This window comes from Fistularia commersonii, chromosome 18 (assembly GCF_037954325.1).
Source record: "Fistularia commersonii isolate RoL2024-O1a breed Wild chromosome 18, RoL_Fcom_v1.0, whole genome shotgun sequence".
Taxonomy (NCBI): Eukaryota; Metazoa; Chordata; class Actinopteri; order Syngnathiformes; family Fistulariidae; genus Fistularia; species Fistularia commersonii.
In genome coordinates this window covers 505360-522168 of record NC_141301.1, presented here as the reverse complement: position 1 = coordinate 522168, position 16809 = coordinate 505360, and the positions used below count along the sequence as shown (strand labels likewise).

General features: G+C 58.0%; 2 protein-coding genes across 2 annotated transcripts; one reads left to right on the top strand and one right to left on the bottom strand.

The window, feature by feature from the left end:
• Nucleotides 1-1258: 1258 nt before the first annotated feature.
• Nucleotides 1259-4762, bottom strand: atp1b3b (ATPase Na+/K+ transporting subunit beta 3b). The gene is made up of 7 exons (XM_086165055.1): nt 4162-4762; nt 3650-3778; nt 3468-3566; nt 3206-3393; nt 3077-3127; nt 2902-2988; nt 1259-2620 (listed from the first exon to the last, which is right to left on the bottom strand). Exons 1-7 carry the CDS (start codon nt 4436-4438, stop codon nt 2453-2455), a joined length of 999 nt encoding a protein of 332 aa, XP_086021181.1. The 5' UTR covers nt 4439-4762; the 3' UTR covers nt 1259-2452.
• nyap2a (neuronal tyrosine-phosphorylated phosphoinositide-3-kinase adaptor 2a) lies at nt 4417-13934 on the top strand. Its single transcript, XM_086165044.1, has 8 exons — nt 4417-4509; nt 5955-6474; nt 8992-9208; nt 9511-9806; nt 9879-10946; nt 11307-11390; nt 11477-11583; nt 12887-13934. The coding sequence occupies exons 3-8, from the start codon at nt 9006-9008 to the stop codon at nt 13112-13114; spliced, it is 1986 nt and encodes a 661-aa protein (XP_086021170.1). The 5' UTR covers nt 4417-4509; nt 5955-6474; nt 8992-9005; the 3' UTR covers nt 13115-13934.
• The last annotated feature ends 2875 nt before the right edge of the window (nt 13935-16809 follow it).

The following is a 16809-nucleotide window of genomic DNA, read 5'->3' as shown; positions in this document are numbered from 1 at the left end:
GCATTTTTCAATGGCCGATTGTTAGCTGACACTAGCTAGCAATGGTTTGCTAGCATTTATTAGTGAGCATTCAACACCTGCCATTTGTTAGCAAGTGAATACAGGCTGACAATTTTTTACCAGCATTCTAGAGCCGGCATTCGCTCGCAAGCGACTATTAGCTGACATTTGTCAGCAGTTACATTTGTCAAGGGGGCATTTTTTGCTAGCAAATGTTAAAATGCAAATGCAAATAAAGTTTGTAAGATGATATTAGCTAGCAACGGGTTGCTGAGATTTGTTCACATACCGTCAAGACCTGGCAGCGAAAGTTTGCTAGCATTTATCAGCAGACAGTTGAGAGCTGACGTTAACCAACGACCGCTTGCTAGCATTCATTTGCAAGTGACTGACAGCTGACGTTTGTTAGCAAACATTTTAAAGTGGGAATTTGTTTGCGTTTGTTGGCTGACATTTGCTAACTAACAATGCTACCAACGCTTTATTAGCTGACAGTGTTAGCTTAAAATGCTGGCTAATGTTTATTTGCCGGAAGCATAAGCTAATAAGGCTAGCTGACAGTGTTAGCTGACAATGCTAGCTGATGCTTACCAGTCACTTTGTGAAAGGAATGATAAAGGATCACTTTGAGCTCCTGGATCTGTTTGTTTCCTTCTTCTGGCTGGTTCTGGTTCTGGTTCTAGTTCCGGTCTGGTCTGGTTCTGGCTCTGGTCTGGGTCGCAACACGGTCCCCCCTCCAGGACCTCCTCAGACCCTCCAGTCCACTAAAGGATCCTGGACACTCCCACCCACTCCTGACACACCAACGCAGCGTGGAGGCGGCCGTCGCCATGACGACAGTTCCCTGCAAGCTGGATCACGGGTCTGAGCCTGCTGGTCCATCCGGGCATCTTCTCACCATCACCTGATGGAGGTCTGATCTTCTGGCAGCCAGTATGATTACGTAACACGCCTGTACGCCCGCTTGCTCCAGACGTTGGACCTCTGGTTCCAGGACCTGGTTCTGCCTCCTGCTGGGGCGCCGGGTTCTCTGGACCCTCATCAGATCTTCTGAGCCGGATCAGAACCTTCACGACCTTCAACCAGACAATCACGTGACCTGTGATTGGTTCCCTCCCCGCTGGCAGGAGCACCGACCTCAGGTGGAACCACCACCAACACGCGGGTGTTCTGACAGAACCTTCTGGACCGGGTGTGGGCGGAGCCTCCCGGAGGAGGCGGGGCTTCTCTCAAAAGACCGACTCCGGACGGCGAGTCATGAATTTGTGCAGGTTTTTTATTTGTGCGGGAGGAAGTTACACGCAGACGGACGTTCCTCGGACGTTCCCCGGAAGAACCGGAGGAACCGGAAGAACCCGCCCGGTTCCGTTTCTTCAAAAGGTTCTCGGGGTAAAAAACAGAGGGTTCACAACAAACAGGCTGCAGTGGAACGACACAAGAACACCGACGGAACCTCGGCAGGAACCTGTTCAATACACGACACGAGTCTATGAAGGACGCCTGACGTTCTCACGGATCCCCGGGTTCTCCGACCTCCGGGTCCGGAACCGGGTTCCGACCCAAGAACCCCTTTTGTTTGGTTTGGTTTTAAAAAAGGAAACGGCGGATAAAGTTACAAAACGGAGTGAAGGTTTTCACGAGTCGATCCGGCGGCGACGCAGGAGGTGGAGGGGAGGATCTCCTGGGGGGAGGAGCAACAGGGTCACACACACACACACACACACACACACACACACACACACACACAACCGTGATGGCGCTTGAATGGAATGCTAACGAGCTGCTGGTTTGACGCCACCTCGCTGCTGGGACGAGAAGACGGGTCAGCGCTCGCCATCTCATCCTCGGGTCTGGAGGACAGAAGGTCTCCAGCGGAGCTCCTGTGGGAGGAACCCGCAGAGAACATGGAGGCTCCTGTGGGAATCCAACCAGGGACCTTCTGGCTCCAAGGCAGGAGAGCTAAGCTTGGCTGACCATCCTGGATCATTATCTGATTTGGACTCCCTCGTGCCCGAAATGTGGCTCCACCTCCCGATGTTCTCCACCTCCAAACATTCTCCAGCTCCCTGTTGCTCCACCTCCCGATGTTCTCCACCTCCTGGTGTCCTCCTCCTCCCAGCCGCCGCCAGAGTGTGTGCTTTCATTGTTTGTGTGCATCTTTATCAAAAACATTGAGATAGAAACATCTAAGAAGCCGCAGGGCTTGTTCTGGACATGCTTTGACTGCAGACCTGATCCGGTCCAGCTGTCTGAACGGGAGAACCGGACCTCCCGGCGCCGGAAGCCCCGGGAGGTCCGGCGGGTCCGGCCGGGGCGAGGTGGTCTTCGGAACCCGGTTCGGCTCCCGGTTCAGACGGCCGGGGTTGGATCGGGTCCGGCCGTTTCACTGTCCCGGAACGTTATTGCCTGTTTGAACCCGGTGTGCGGTATCCGTGGCGACCGGCGGGGTCGGCTACTCCGACACTTTGACCCTGAAGACGACCCGGCCCAGGAACTTGTCCCGCTCGTCGTTGTTGTGAAGGTCCGACCCCTCCACCTTGCACTCCACCGTCTGCTCCACGTTGTAGTCCTCCTTGGTCAGCAGCAGCTTGACGGCCACCAGCGGCTGCACGTAGCCGGGCTGAAGGTGCGGGAAGAGGAGGAGCACACATGAAGGGCCTCCTCCAGGAACCCAAGACGGAGAACGTGGAGAGAACGTACGGACAGAACCGAGGCGGGAGAACCTGCCGCCCTGGTCGCGGGAGCAAAGAGGCGGGCTGTTTAAAAGCCCCCCCCGATGTCCACTAGCTTAGCGTGAGAGCAGCAGTGTGCCGTCAAAGAAAGCATACATGTTCTGCGCTGCCACGGTAGACATACATGTCTATACAGTAGCGCTAACGTTAGCTAACACCGGCCACTCACGTGTGCGTTTTTGCCGTAGTAGGGGAAGAACATCTTGTCCAGACGACCTTCTGGCGGGAAGTACTGCATCTGCATCTCAGTTTCCCTCTGCGGAGAGAGCCGGGTGAGCGGAGCGCCGGAGAGCCACTTCCAGAACAAGACGCCGGGAGGGTCTGCCGGCGGGGGGCGGGCTTACCTTGGCGGTGCAGTGGATGTACGGGTCTCCCAGCGGCTTCAGCCCGATGATCTGCGGGCGGAGAGGATCGGCAGGGTTACGTCACCGAAGCCCGAGGCCTCGCCGGCCGGCGGAGGCGACCTCACCCACCCGGTTCATCTTCACGATGATGCAGGGTTGGCCCTCGGCGTAGCCGAAGCCGGCGTCGGGCAGGCCGGAGCACTGCCTCAGCGTGCTGCGCTTGAACTGGCACACCTTCTTGACGGGCTGCCGGTCCTGCTCGGTGTACTCGCCCACCAGGCACAGGTCGTTCTGCTCCTGCAGGCTGTCGTTGTAACCTGGAGGAGGAAGGGGGTCACCTGAGCGGCCGGGGGACCGGCTTCTGGGTCCGGGCCGCCCGAGGAGGACTCACTCTGCAGCAGGAGGTGCAGCTGCCGGACGTAGTCCCGGTACCCGGCCGGGTCGCTGCGGTTGAAGGAGATCTCCTGGGCGTGGGGTCGAACCACCAGACCTGAGAGGCGAGAGGAACCGAGAGGAACCGCGGGTCACCTCGCCGGGTCGGAACCGGAATCGGGCCGCGAGCGAGGAGCTCACCGGGGCTCGGGACTCTGTCCTGGCAGCTGGGGACGTTCTCGTCCAGGGTCTGCAACATCACCCACATGGTGAGGGAGAACATCCCGGCCAGGAACCCGTAGAAGACCAGGTAGAAGAGGAGGATGAGACCTGCGGACCGGGAGGACACCGAGGAGAACCTCAACCGCCTGGAGGCGACAAACCCGCGGGCGCGGCGGCTCCGACGGCGCCGGCCCTCCTACGACCACATCACGCTCTCCGTCTCCGGCCGGGACGATCCGAGGCGTCCGAAGGTCGGAACCGCGAGGCGGAGCTGCTCTGGGGGGGCGGGAAGCTCGCGAGCTCTGAGCCAGCAGGGGGAGACATCTCAGCAGGGTCCGCCGGACCACCCAGGAGCTCCTTCTGCCGCTCCCGCGGCAAAGACGGGGTTAAACCGGAAACCGGTGCGGGGACCCGGATGGACGGGCGGAACCGACGCGGGTTCTATCGGGTTCCGTCGGGTTCCGTCGGGTCCGGACGCGCGCGGTTCTTACCCCAGCTGCCGGCGGTGCGGCCGAGGACGGCTCCGGTCCGCGGGTTGTAGAAGGCGTCCTTCCAGGTCTCCTCCTCCTTCTCGACCTTCTTCTTCTCCTTCTTCTCCTCCTCCTCCACCTTCTTCTCCGCAGCCTCCGCGGTCTCCTCCGCCCTCACCTCCTCCTTCTCCCGCGGACCATCGCGGTTCTGCTCCTGCTTCTGCTCCCGGGTCTTCTCCTGGTTCAGGTCCTGCTCCTGGTTCTGCTCCTGGTTCTGGTCCTGCGCGGCGGCCGACATGACGCTGCGGGTCCGAGGAGGAGGCTGATGGAGGAGGAGAGCCGCGGCACAGCGATGCGAGAGCAGCGGAGGTCGGTCTGACACACACTCACACACACGCGATCACACTCACACACTCACGCACACATTCCTACACGGTATGCTGCAGAACGACGCGCATGCGCAGTGCGGTGCCCGGTGGGCCTGGGCTGCTCCTCCAGAGATGGTGTCCTCACTTTGTCCTCTCCGTGTTTCTGCGTGTCTTTGCGTGTCTATGCGTGTCTCTGCGTGACTCTGCGTGTTTCTGCGTGACTCTGCGTGTCTGTGCGTGTCTCTGCGCGTCCTCGCTGGGCTCCTGCAGAGAGCAGGTGTTCTCCAGCGGGACATGAAGGTGAGGAGCTGCTGAGGACGCAGGGGTGATTGACAGGCAGAAGATGCTCTGGAGGAGAAGAAGATGCCCATCAAAGTGAGGGGGGGGTAATTATATAACCGGATGGTCTCAGCTGATTGGACGAGAGCAGGCCGGGCGGCCGTGACGTCACAGCGGGGGGGGGGGGGTGAGGAGACATCATGGACCTGAAGCTCCTCCTTCCTGGACCTGAAGGTCCACCTGGAACCACCAGAACTCCTTCCTCTCCCAGATCTCACTGTGAAATCTATTATTATTATTATTTAGGATAATAATCCTATTAAATAATCATCATAAAACAACAACTACTAATAATAACAATTACTATTTATCCGTATTATCATGAATAAGATATTAATACAATAGGATTGGATCGTTCATAAAATGGATGCTTCATTATTAATAATATTATGAATAATCATATGATTTTTGTCATATAAAATCTAGAATAACGAAAGCAATAACATTGCTAATTCTTGGTATATTAAACATACATGATTAAAGTTATTATTACAAATGTCATGAACATTTTAGAATGAAAAAAAATACAATGATGTCATTCGTTCCCTCAGCTGAAGGGAATCTTCGGATCTTTGGACTTCAGACCTTAAAACACTGATAACCTTAACCTTAACAATTTATATTTTATTGTATTTCTTATTCTCCCTCCTTCCTACTATTATCTATGATTGTTATGTTTTTGCTTGAAACATTGTTATGTTTTTGCAATGTTATGTTTTGAAACTCTGGCACAACAATTTCCTTCAGGATAAATAAAGTTGTTCTCATTTCATTGAAATATAATTATCATTAAAATAGAATCATCCTGATTTGCTTTTCACACAATAATAATAGAATTGTGAGTCTGGATCAGCAATAACATGTACAGATACTGGATTTAGACCCTTTCTCTTCTTCTTCTTCTTCTTCTTCTTCTTCTTCTTCTTCTTCTTCTTCTCCTCCCCCTTTTCTGCTCTTATTCTTCCTCCTCTTCTATCCTCCTCCTCCTCTTCTTCTCCTCCTCCTTCTTCTCTTCTTCTTCCTCCATCTCTTCTTCTCTTCTTCCTCCATCTCCTCTCCTCCTCTTCTTCCTCTCCTCCTCCTCTTCCTCCCCTCCCCCTCCAGCAGCAGGGGGCGGAGTCAGCCGGGTGAGGATGCTGTCAGGTTGCCGTGGTTTCAGCCTCCGTTTCTTGTGGCAACCGTCACCGGGGTGCGTGTGTGTGCATGGCTGAAGGGTGTGAGTGTGTGTGTGTGTGTGTGTGTGTGTCCGTGACCAGCACATGTGTGTGTGTTAGCGTGCCTGAGTGTGTGTGTGTGTGTGTGTGTGTGTGTGTGCGAGCCAGGATTTGATCTAAGCGAGCGGCGGAGGCAGGAAGGAGGCATGTTGGATTAACGCTGCAGACGAGGATCACGGCGAGTCTGGTGTCGGAGCTGCAGCCGACGGAGGAGACGGAGGAGACAGAGGAGACGTCCATCTTTGATCGGAGAACCGAGACACCGGGGTGGGGGGGTGAAGGAGAAGGTGGCGGTGGAGGACACGCTCCTGGAGGAAGGAGGTAGGAGACACCCGAGGAGGGAGGAGACGGACCAGGAGACGCCTGAGGAGGGAGGAGACACCGACGCTCTCCGAGTCCTCATGAATCCTCCGGTAAGTTCTCCCGCCGGGAGACGTTCCCACACCTTCTCGGTTCCGCCGGGCTTCGGACGGACGGCGCTCGCGGGCGTCTGTGGACGTCCTCTTCTGTGCTCACATGACCGGAGATGGACGTCCACACGTCTGCAAGCAGGTGTCTGGAGGCAGGTGTCCACAGACACACATGGATAGATGGACCTCCTCAGGCAGCCGTTCCTCACGGAGGTCCTCAAGAAGACATCTGCGGGTGGTGGACGTCTGCAGATGTGGAGACGTCCAGAGACAGACCTCCATAAGTGGACATCTAGAAGAAGACGTCTAGAGACATCGGCTACTCACAGCAGCCCATCCTCAGGTCCACATGTGGATAGACCGGTCCGTAGGCAGGTGTCTGTCCAGGTCCAGGTCCAGGTCTAGGTTCAGGTCCAGGTCCAGGTCCAGGTCTAGGTCCAGGTCCAGGTCCAGGTCCAGGTCCAGGTTCAGGTCCAGGTCCAGGTCCAGGTTCAGGTCCAGGTCCAGGTCCAGGTCCAGGTCTGTCCGGCAGCAACTCCTCCTGATCCGTGGGTCGGTTTCGTGTCCGGACTACAAACGCAGACTAGAAAACTACAGAGGCCGAACCGCGGACCGGAGACTACAAACTACGAACCAACATGTCCTCCGGCCACTTCCTGTCCGGCCTCCTGCAGGGTCGGACCCCAAACCTCCTCCGGTCTGGAAGGACCACCTGGGCAGCACCTCCCAGCTCCAGGGAGGTGCTCCTGCCCGGCCGGCATCCTGCCATGACTCAGCTAACCTTAGCTAACGGCTGTCACCGATCCAGAATCCAGTCCTGAGGCGGTTCTCCTCACGGGGAACCAGGCCTCGGAGGACGGGCTCGGGGAACCCGTGGTTCTCACATGTTCTAGTTAGTTCCCATCAGTCCATCTGGGTATGTTCTACCCATGTTCTCCTGGGAAGAGGCCCTGACCCTTCACCTCGGTCAGATCAGACAGAGTCCGCAGAGATCCTGGGTGGGATCCTGGTTCCGACTGCCGGGTCTGCCAGAACCTTTGTGAGAACCGTAGCCAGAGGACAGGGTTCTGTCGGAGGTGGACTCTACTGGATCCTCAACATCCACCAGGACCGGCTTTCTGATGGCGGGAACAAATGTTTGGACTGGCCGGTTGGGTCGTCCCTGAGGCTCTGGAGGACCAGAGCCGTGGAGGTTCTGCTCCCCACATCCAGGTGGACCTCTGTCACTTCGGATGATGAGGAACTTCTCGCCAAACCAGGTGAGAGGCAGAAGTTTGGAGAGCTGAGAAGATGAGAGGACGTCTGCGGAGGTTCTCCGTCCTCCAGGTCAAGGTGAATTCTTGTCCAAATCCAAACCGTCTGACCTGAAGATGTTTCAGCCCTCATCACCAGAGGCTTCTTCAGTTCTGAACTCAAGAACATTTTGACCAAGAGAAGCTGAGAGGCTTCATGTAGAAGGACCTCCTGGAGGGAACGTGCATGGAGCCAAACATCTAACACGGTCTGGTGTCTCCTGGGGCTGCTGAATGTCCTCGGAGGGTCAAACGGGCGGAGACGCTCCCACAGCTGCGTCCACCGGCGCCGCCATACTTGTAGTTCCACCTTCGGACCAGCGGGCGGCGGCGGCTCTTCCTGTCCTCCGACACGCCGCCTGTGGGGGCGGAGCTTCGGGGCGGTCAGCTGGTTTCTGCCCTCCTGTCCGTCAAAGTCAGAAGACCGGGAGGAGGTCACCCCCCCCCCCATGTGACACACTGAGACCCCCGAGCAGGAAGTCATCGCCCCCCCCCCGCTCTGCTTCGTTCACCCCCCCGACCAGGAAGCATTACATCATGCTCCTGGGAGAGATGCTGCTGTTGCTAGGCAACCGCTGGCTGACTCCCAGTTCCATTTTTAGAGGGAAGCTGGGGGGGGATTATATCATCGCCAGGCGAGAGGAGGAGGAGGAGGAGGAGGAGGAGGAAGAGGGTGGATGATGATGATGATTCAGGTTCCTTTTGAATCAAAGAAATCTAAAAATAGCCGTGCGCTCACGTGCGCCTTCCGCCGACTCCGGTTCCAGCCGGTTCCCGTCCGGCCGCCGCTGCTCCGGCGGAGGTTCTGTGGGAGAACGTCCGGGTTCACGGCCGGAGGTCCCGGGCTGGAGACGCCTAGCAACCGGGAGGAGAACCTCGCAGGCCAAACGTCAAACCGAGTGACCTTTGACCCCTGCGACCGGCAATCAATAGGCGATCGATAACGCCGACCGGTCTTCTGGTCAAACCGCCTTCGATCTGATTCCGAACCAGACACGTTCCTGACCGACGTTCCGCTCACTTCAATGTGGAACCACGAAGAAAGATTTAACCTCCGGGTTCCGCAGAGGTTGGGTTCTACCTTCTCCTGGTCCCGCGAGAACCTCCTCCCAACCAGAAGGTCGGGGAACCGGAACTGCGAGCGCGAGATGAACCCGAGTCGGACGTTCCAGCAGAGGAACATCTGACCTCCTGTGACTCACCAGACGGCGTGTCCTCCTCTGTCCAGGTCTCCGGGGAGTCATGACGTCTCAGGAGGACACGTCTTCCTTCCGCAGGTTCTTCCAGTACGTGGAGGACAGCGGGCTCCGGACCTACGACGGCCTGGTGATCCAGAATGCGTCCGACATCGCCCGCGAGAGCGACCGCGTCCGCAACCGCACCAACTGGACCTACCTGCAGGAGAAGCACCAGAAGAAGAGGCGGCAGGACGACACCATCAAGAGGTAGAACCCGCCCGACACCTAGCTAGCGGCGGTTAGCACGAGTCAGCGTTCACTGGTTGGACAAACGAGCCGGTGTGGCGTCGGCGTTCCAAAGCTTCTGACGAAGAAGGCGTTGACCTTCATCAGACCTTGACGCTTCTCCTGAGGAAGGGTTGTGTCGGTCACCTCGAGGCCCCGCCTTCTTCTGAGGGAACGAGAGCATCACGTTATCGACGGCGTTGGCTCCTCCTCCCGAAGCGGTGAAGGCGAGGATCCTGGTTGAGCGGAAGGTTCTGACCGGTCTCCCGCTTTTGTTGATCCAGGATTGGGGATCCAACCGCCGGCGCGGCGGACGGGGCGTACGCTGGCAAACATTTCAGGATGGGGTTCATGACGATGCCGGCGCCGCAGGACCGCCTCCCGCCCCCGAGCCAGGGCTTCGCCGTGCGCTCGCAGTCCCTTCACTCGGTGGGCGGCGGCGAGGACGACGACACCAACCCCAACCGCAAACAGCCGCCCCCGAAACCCAAGAGGGACCCCAACACCAAGTTGAGCAGCAGCTCCGAGACGGTCAACGGGGGGTCGGGCGGCGGCGGCGACGCCCAGGAGATGGCTGAAGGTGCTGGTCCAAGATGAAGCCGCGGTGCCGTCGCGGAGAAGGTACCCATCCTGACTTCCTGTGTCTCTGCAGCTCGAGGTCGCAGCCTGACGGAGGACCACAGGAGGACACCGCCGCCCAAACCCAAGAGAAACCCCAACACCCAGCTCAGCACCTCCTTCGACGAGGCCTACATCCGTAACCACGGCGGCAGGAAGTCCTCGCTGCGCTGGGACACCGGCTCCTCCCAGAGCCACAGCCCGACCTCCAAGGACACCGACGACGAGGAGCCCGTCTACATCGAGATGGTGGGGAACATCCTGCGAGAATTCAAGGGTCCGGAAGCCGGCGAGGACGAGCAGAGCGAGTCCGTCTACGAGGAGATGAAGTTCCCGCTGATGGACGACTTCCTGCAGGACGCCGCCCTGGACGTCTACGCCCACGCCGCCATCATGGACCCGGAGGCCTGGTCGTCCGCGGCCCGAGGGTCGCTGTGCGACATCCCCCCGCCCTTCCCCAACCTCCTCACCCCCCGGCCCCCCCTGCTGGTCTTCCCCCCCGCCCCGGCCCAGTGCTCCCCCAACTCCGACGAGTCGCCCCTGACCCCGTTGAGCGTCGCCCGCCTGCCCATGTTGGAGAACGTGTCCTACAGCAAGTCCTCCGGTCCCGAGCCCCCGCAGAGCTCCGGCCACCACCACAAGGAGCGGACTCGAGATCGGGACCGGACTCGGGACCGGGATCGAGACCGGGACCCGACCGGCACTCACACCGTCACGACCTCGGGCCGCTCCTCCGCCCCGCCGCTGCCCTCCAACCTCTACAAGTCCTCTAGCTCCGCCCACAGCGGTCACGGTTACCCCCGCAGCCAATCGGCATGCCCCTCCCCGGTGAGCATGGGTCGTTCTCTGACCCCCCTGAACCTGAAGAGGCCCCCGCCCTACGACGCCTTGATGCCCCGCTCCTCGTCGTCCTCCTCCTCCTCCTCGCACAGGGCCCAGGAAGGCGGGGCCAAACTCAGTAACTCCTCCTCCACCCACAGCTCCATGCAGAACGTCTCCGTGAGGTCGCAGACGCCGACCAGCCCGCTGGACGACCTCAACAACCCATTCGGCTCCGGCAGGCCTGCGATGAAGAAGGGGGCGGGTAGGATAGGAGCGGAAGGTAGGTTTGTCCAGCAGGGCACTACAACGGTACTACTTCCGTGGTACTGCCGAATCATGAGTACTTACTATCATTGGTGTAGAGTGTAGTACTGCAAGGGCACTACTCTCGCGGTACTGCCGAATCATGAGTACTTCCTATCATTGGTGAAGAGTGTAGTACTGCAAGGGTACTACTCCATCAGTACCACTCAACCATGAGTACGTCCTATCATCAGTACTTCATTTGGGCAGTAAACTCACCCCGGCTCTTCTTGACGTGAGGAGGAGGAGGCCAGAAGAGGAACAAGCGAGGGACAAATCGGTCCCTCGTCACTCTGAAGCTTCGGATCGTCACCCTTTTTTTTTTTGTTCTCCGCAGATCGAGAGGGGCAGTCCAGCCCCGGCAGGACGGGGAGGTCGTCCGTCAGCCCCACCATGATGATGACCCTGCCCGCGGGAGGCGGTCAGTCTGTCCGTCACGCCGAGGGCCTCCGATTGGCCGGCTCAGCTCAGATGACTAACCTGCGGCTTCCTTTCTCGCCTCCTCAGATTCCAAGTGCAAACTGGGCCGTTCGGCCTCCACGTCGGGGGTTCCGTCTCCAGGAGCGACGCCGCAGCGCCAGCCGGCCGAGCCGCAGCACCCGGCGCTCAGCCAGGTACCGCAACCCTGAGACTGCGCCCACTTCCTGTCACACGGCCTGAATCCGGCCGGTGACTGGTGGACTGAAGGACTCTGAGCCGATGGCGGCGAGGGGACGGGTTCCCGCCTCCTTCCAAGGACGATTTTAGTCGATTTCATGAACTGATTCAACCACGTCTACCTTAACTCACTAACCAGAGGCTAGCATGATAAACTAAGGCGAAGCTAACATGAAAACTAACACGCGCTAAGAAGGAACTAGCACGAGGCTGAAACTAAACTAACCGACTCAAACCGGCTCGCGAAACTAACTTCACCGAAACATCTCGTCCAAAATCATCGGTAAAACCGGAAACTGAAATCCCATCCCGTCTAACTCCACCCGCCGGCCTCGCTACTAACCGCGGCCAAGCCCCGCCCCCTTGCGACGGCGCCGCTTACATCCCGCTTCTCGACGCAAAAAAAAAAAACCCTTGAATGTCGCCGATTGGCCGAGACCGGTCAGGTGAGCGTCTCCTGTCGGCCCATGTGACTCACGTCTGCTCTTCCTCCAGATCCGACAACCTGCCTGCAACCAATAAACGTCCTCCCATGTTCTAGAAGCGCCTCCAGAAATCTCTTCATTCGGCCGATTCACGAGACGCTAAGCTACGCTAACGTGGGAGGAGTCATTTCTAAGTAGACGAGCGGACCAGTTGGAGTAGTGCCGCCGTTACCATAGAAACCAAACCCGAGCAGCCGGCGGCTCCTGCGGTCCTTTAGCTCGGTAGCGGCTAAACGTTTCACGGCGCCGGTTTGCAATTCGAGCTCACGCTAGGGTGTCGCGGCGGCGTCTCTCCAGGGCCGCCTACAGTCCGTCGCCCCGGCGCCAGGTGAGTCCATTCTGCAGCCACCAGGCCCACCAGCATGGTGGACATCATGGTGGACAACGTGGTGGACAACATGGTGGACAACATGGTGGACAACATGGAGGACAACATCTCCAGCGTAGAGGGAGGGAGATCCTGAAGAAAAGATCCAGATGTCCAGGGAGCAGCTTGAAGGGCAGATGAACGAGTGTCGGGAAATAATTGACAGCAGATGATTGACGACTTATGATTGACGATTTATGATTGACGACTTATGATTGACAGCAGATGATTGACGACTTATGATTGACGATTTATGATTGACAGCAGGTGATTGACAGCAGATGATTGATGATTTATGATTGACAACTTATGATCGACAGCAGATGATTGCCGGTTGCTGACAGGCAGAAGATGGACGTCTGCTGCCTGTCAGATGATTGACAGGTGTGGTGGTCTGGTCTCCCTCAGATGCCGTGGCTGTACGGCGACGCCACCATGATGGAGACCATCGAGAAGAAGCGCGTTCTGTGCCGGGAGATCCGAGTGCGTCGGCGTCCGGAGAAGAACCTGTGCAAGCAGGACAGCATGCCCATCCTGCCCAGCTGGAGGAGGAAGCAGCCGCCCCCGTACTCGGCGCCGCCCGCCGCCCAGCACGCCGGCCCGTCGCCCGCCGTGCTGTGGGACACCGCCATCTGAGCGGCGCCGCCGCCGCGAAGCCGCGCCCGCCGCACGATACTTCGCTCTTGCCGATCGACGGTCGCCACCGCGCCGTGGCGACGCCTGTCACGTGATCATCCATTTCAGCCGGTCACAGGAAGTGGCCCGGCGAGCCAATCAGTCGCGCCGCACTTTAATTTACATCCTTGCACACGCGGCCGGCGTCCAATCGCAGCGCGGGGAGGCGCGGCCGCACAGGTGTAGCAGATCTTCGAGTTTGTGTGTTTGAACGTGTTATTTTTCTACGTGACACCTGAACAGATCATGATGTGTGACAGTCGTGTAGCACGCCGCCGCCGCCGCCGCCCGTCAAGTTTGTCCGCCGACGATGAAGAAACATCTCCTGCGCTAAGTCGGTCTCATCCACCGTCCGACCCGTCTCACGTGAGGCCGCCGCTCCGCCGTCGCGGACCGGACGCCATGTTTACACTCCCCGCACCGCTACTGTTGTTGCTAGCGTTACGCTAACATTAGCCCGCCACCATCTCACCGCGTTGGACTAGTGATCGGTCGGTTCCGGCCCCTCCTCCCGCAACGACCGCGTCGCCGTGGACGTCCAGTCGATCCGGAGGGTCCGGACTGAGCGCGCTCAGCTGCTGCGGGGAGCCGGGGGGACCCCGAAACCCTGCGGCCGGGGCGGCGCCGTCCGCTCCGCCTGGGCGCCGGAGCCGGCGGGCGGCGGGCGAAGTCTTGTCTTTATTGCACTGAAAGTCCTTTTATTTTTATGGAGGAAAACAAACGTGTGACTTTGTCTTCATCTTTTTTGCGACGGCAAATAAAACCCGACTCTTTTGCGTGATGTTGACCTTTGACCTTTGTAGAACGCCGCTCACGGAGGCGGGGGAGTCCTTCTCCCGGTCCTCTCCGGTCTCCGGGTCCAGGAGGCCTTCGGACGCCGGGACTCCGGCTGAAGATCCGGACGGAACCGACGGGCCAACGGCGCCCCCCTGTGGGGGAACTTTGTACGACAGGCAGGGGAAGCAGCTGATTGGCTGTGGGGGGCCGGGGGGGTCGATGAGGCGGGAACCAGGACGAAGGCTCCGCCTCAGTGTCGGCTTGAACATCTGGACGGTCACGTGACCTCCAGGGCTCCTCAGAGTCCACGGAGGTCCACGCCGGCCCGCAGGTCCAGGGTCGCCAGAACCTCGCCGAGGTGCCGCAAAGGGGTCACCTGACAGCTCGGGACGCCATATTTGTAGTTCCGACCCCCACCCCCCCGCCCCCGAAGCGGAAGAAGATCCCCGCGGCAACGTCCGCTTGACGGCTGGACGGCTGAGGGCCGGAGTGACTTAGAGAACGAGCAGGGGAACGTTTGATGCGGTTTATTGAAGCTTTGTGTCCACAGAAAAGAAGATGTTCCACATGTTAGTGAGAAGGTTCCTCCTACAAAGATGAAGATGTCAAAGAACAGAAGGGAAGCCTCGGCCTCCTCCGAGCCCCCGCAGGGCGAGCTCGGAGCTGCAGTCTCTGGTTTGCACGCCGCCGGTCGTTGGACCGACAAAAGGCGAGGAATCCTGTGGAAATCCCAGCGCCGTCTTTGGGCGTTTAATTTTGGAGGGAGGAGAGAGGAGGCGGGGCTTCGGCGGCTCGCCAAAATAAAATCAAGAGACATCAAACAGAACCAATAAATACAGAGACATTTACAGTTGGTCAGCAAACTTATTTACAAGTCACAGATAGAACAGGAGCAGCGGGACCCGGACCGGGACCAGGACCAGGACCTGGACCTGGACCCGGAGCTGAGGTCCACGTGTTCCAGACCCCCGGAGGAAGTCTCCGAGGTTTTCAACACGATTTTGTTTTGTTTCAAACGTTAAAAATGTGACAAATGAAACTTTGAACAAAAAAAACAAAACAAAAGAACAACAAACTTGGAGACAAACTTTGAGTGTCTGACCAATGAGAGAGCAGCCGGCCGGTCAGCTGATCCCGACGTTTGAAAAGAGCAAGAAGATTCTGGACACGGAGACGTTTGGCTAGAAAAGCACCGGCGAGGCCACAGTCGGGTTTCCGTCGGCGACGGCGGTTCCACCAGTTCAAGTCGAATGGAACTACATTTGAGAACTTCACATTTCGCTAGTTGCGTCGATTAGCACGTTAGCCCGCGAAGGCTAACGCTACGAACCTGATTCACGGCGGGTCTTTGACTTCTTCATCGCCGCTGAACTAAGACTCCGCCCCCGACAACCGAGCGACGGAGACGCCGTCAGCAGGGAGAGAGTCTCAACCGGCCGGCCAATCGGAGCTAAGCTCTCTATTCTCTCTAGTGCTGCGGTAACCATGACGACCGAACCCCGTACTGTTACCGTGGTGACGTGACACTCAAATAAAGATCTGGAGCCGTTCTGAGCGGTCGGGTGGCACGGGACCGGCAGGTCAAAGGTCGAGTCCAGAGGGAACCGTCTCAAGACACCTGCCCTCCCTCTGCTAACCATGCTAAGCTAATCTCTCAACATCTGAACAGAATGTCGGAGTGGAGTTGTTTTTTTTCCTCCAACCACACGCCCAGACCAAGACAGCCCTCCAGGATAGGCTCCGCCCCCCATGGCGTGACCACACGGCTCACCGCCGTCATCGATCAGCCAAAGAAGACTTGCGTGAAAAAGTTAAAAAGATCAAAATAAGTGGAAAGATTTAATGCCGATCTTTAATCGGTCATCGTCACGGCAACCGCCAGACCATCCAATCATCTCTTCCTTAAGACCAAAGAAAGTCCTCCTTCAACATGATCTCCACCCTCAGCGTGAAGGTTAGATACGTCCGAGGTCTCCGGGATTGGCTGCCCATTTGTGATGTCACAACCCCTCGTCTTAGCTCCGCCTCTTTTCCCGGAGCTCAGAGAACATGGACAGGAACCGTCAGCACTCTGATCCAAGAAAACCACGGCAGCAGCGGAAACACCGAGCGATGGCGGCCGACGGGAGGGGCTTCGAGACGCCGCAGAAACAAAGAGACCACCGTGGAACCACCGGATCTTTCTCCAGGACCTTCTCAGCACCAGAAACCCAACTGCTCCTCATCCTGGTCCAGCTCAGACCAGATCTTCTACAAATCAATGCTCACCGACCCGCGGAGATCAGGCCGGTCCAAGTAGGAGGTCTTTGGACAGACTCCTCCTCAACCGGCGTCCCGGTCCACCTCGGGAAGAGGTTCAGCAACTTCCGTTATTGGTTCATTCATTAGCTTAGCACTTGTCATGAGATGAGAGGCGGAGCTTAACCTGGACTGACCAGCTGTCAATCAAGTTTACGATCACAAATATCGGCGCGCTCAAGATGAAGACAACGTGACCGACCGACCGGTGGTCGTCCTGCGTTTGGTTCCACCGCCTCCTCGGACAGTCGGACCGCGACGCCACTTTTACACATCGCAGAAGCTCCTCCAGCGGCGGAAGGGGGGCCGAGGGTCAGGGTTCAGACGCCGGTCCTGCCAGGACACACTGCTTCGGGGCGCAAACACTACTAAGATACGCTTCTTTCGGGGCTCAAGGATCAGGGTCGCCACGGTGACCGGCGGAGTTTAAACCGAGCGTCGCGCTGCCAGATCATTTATGATCCGGCGGTCGGTGCCGCGGGGAGGCGGAGCCACGGCGCTCGCAGCGCCTGCAGCCCGAACATGAACACTGGTAAAAAAATAAAAGAAAATAAATCAACAATGCACAGAGCGATGGACAA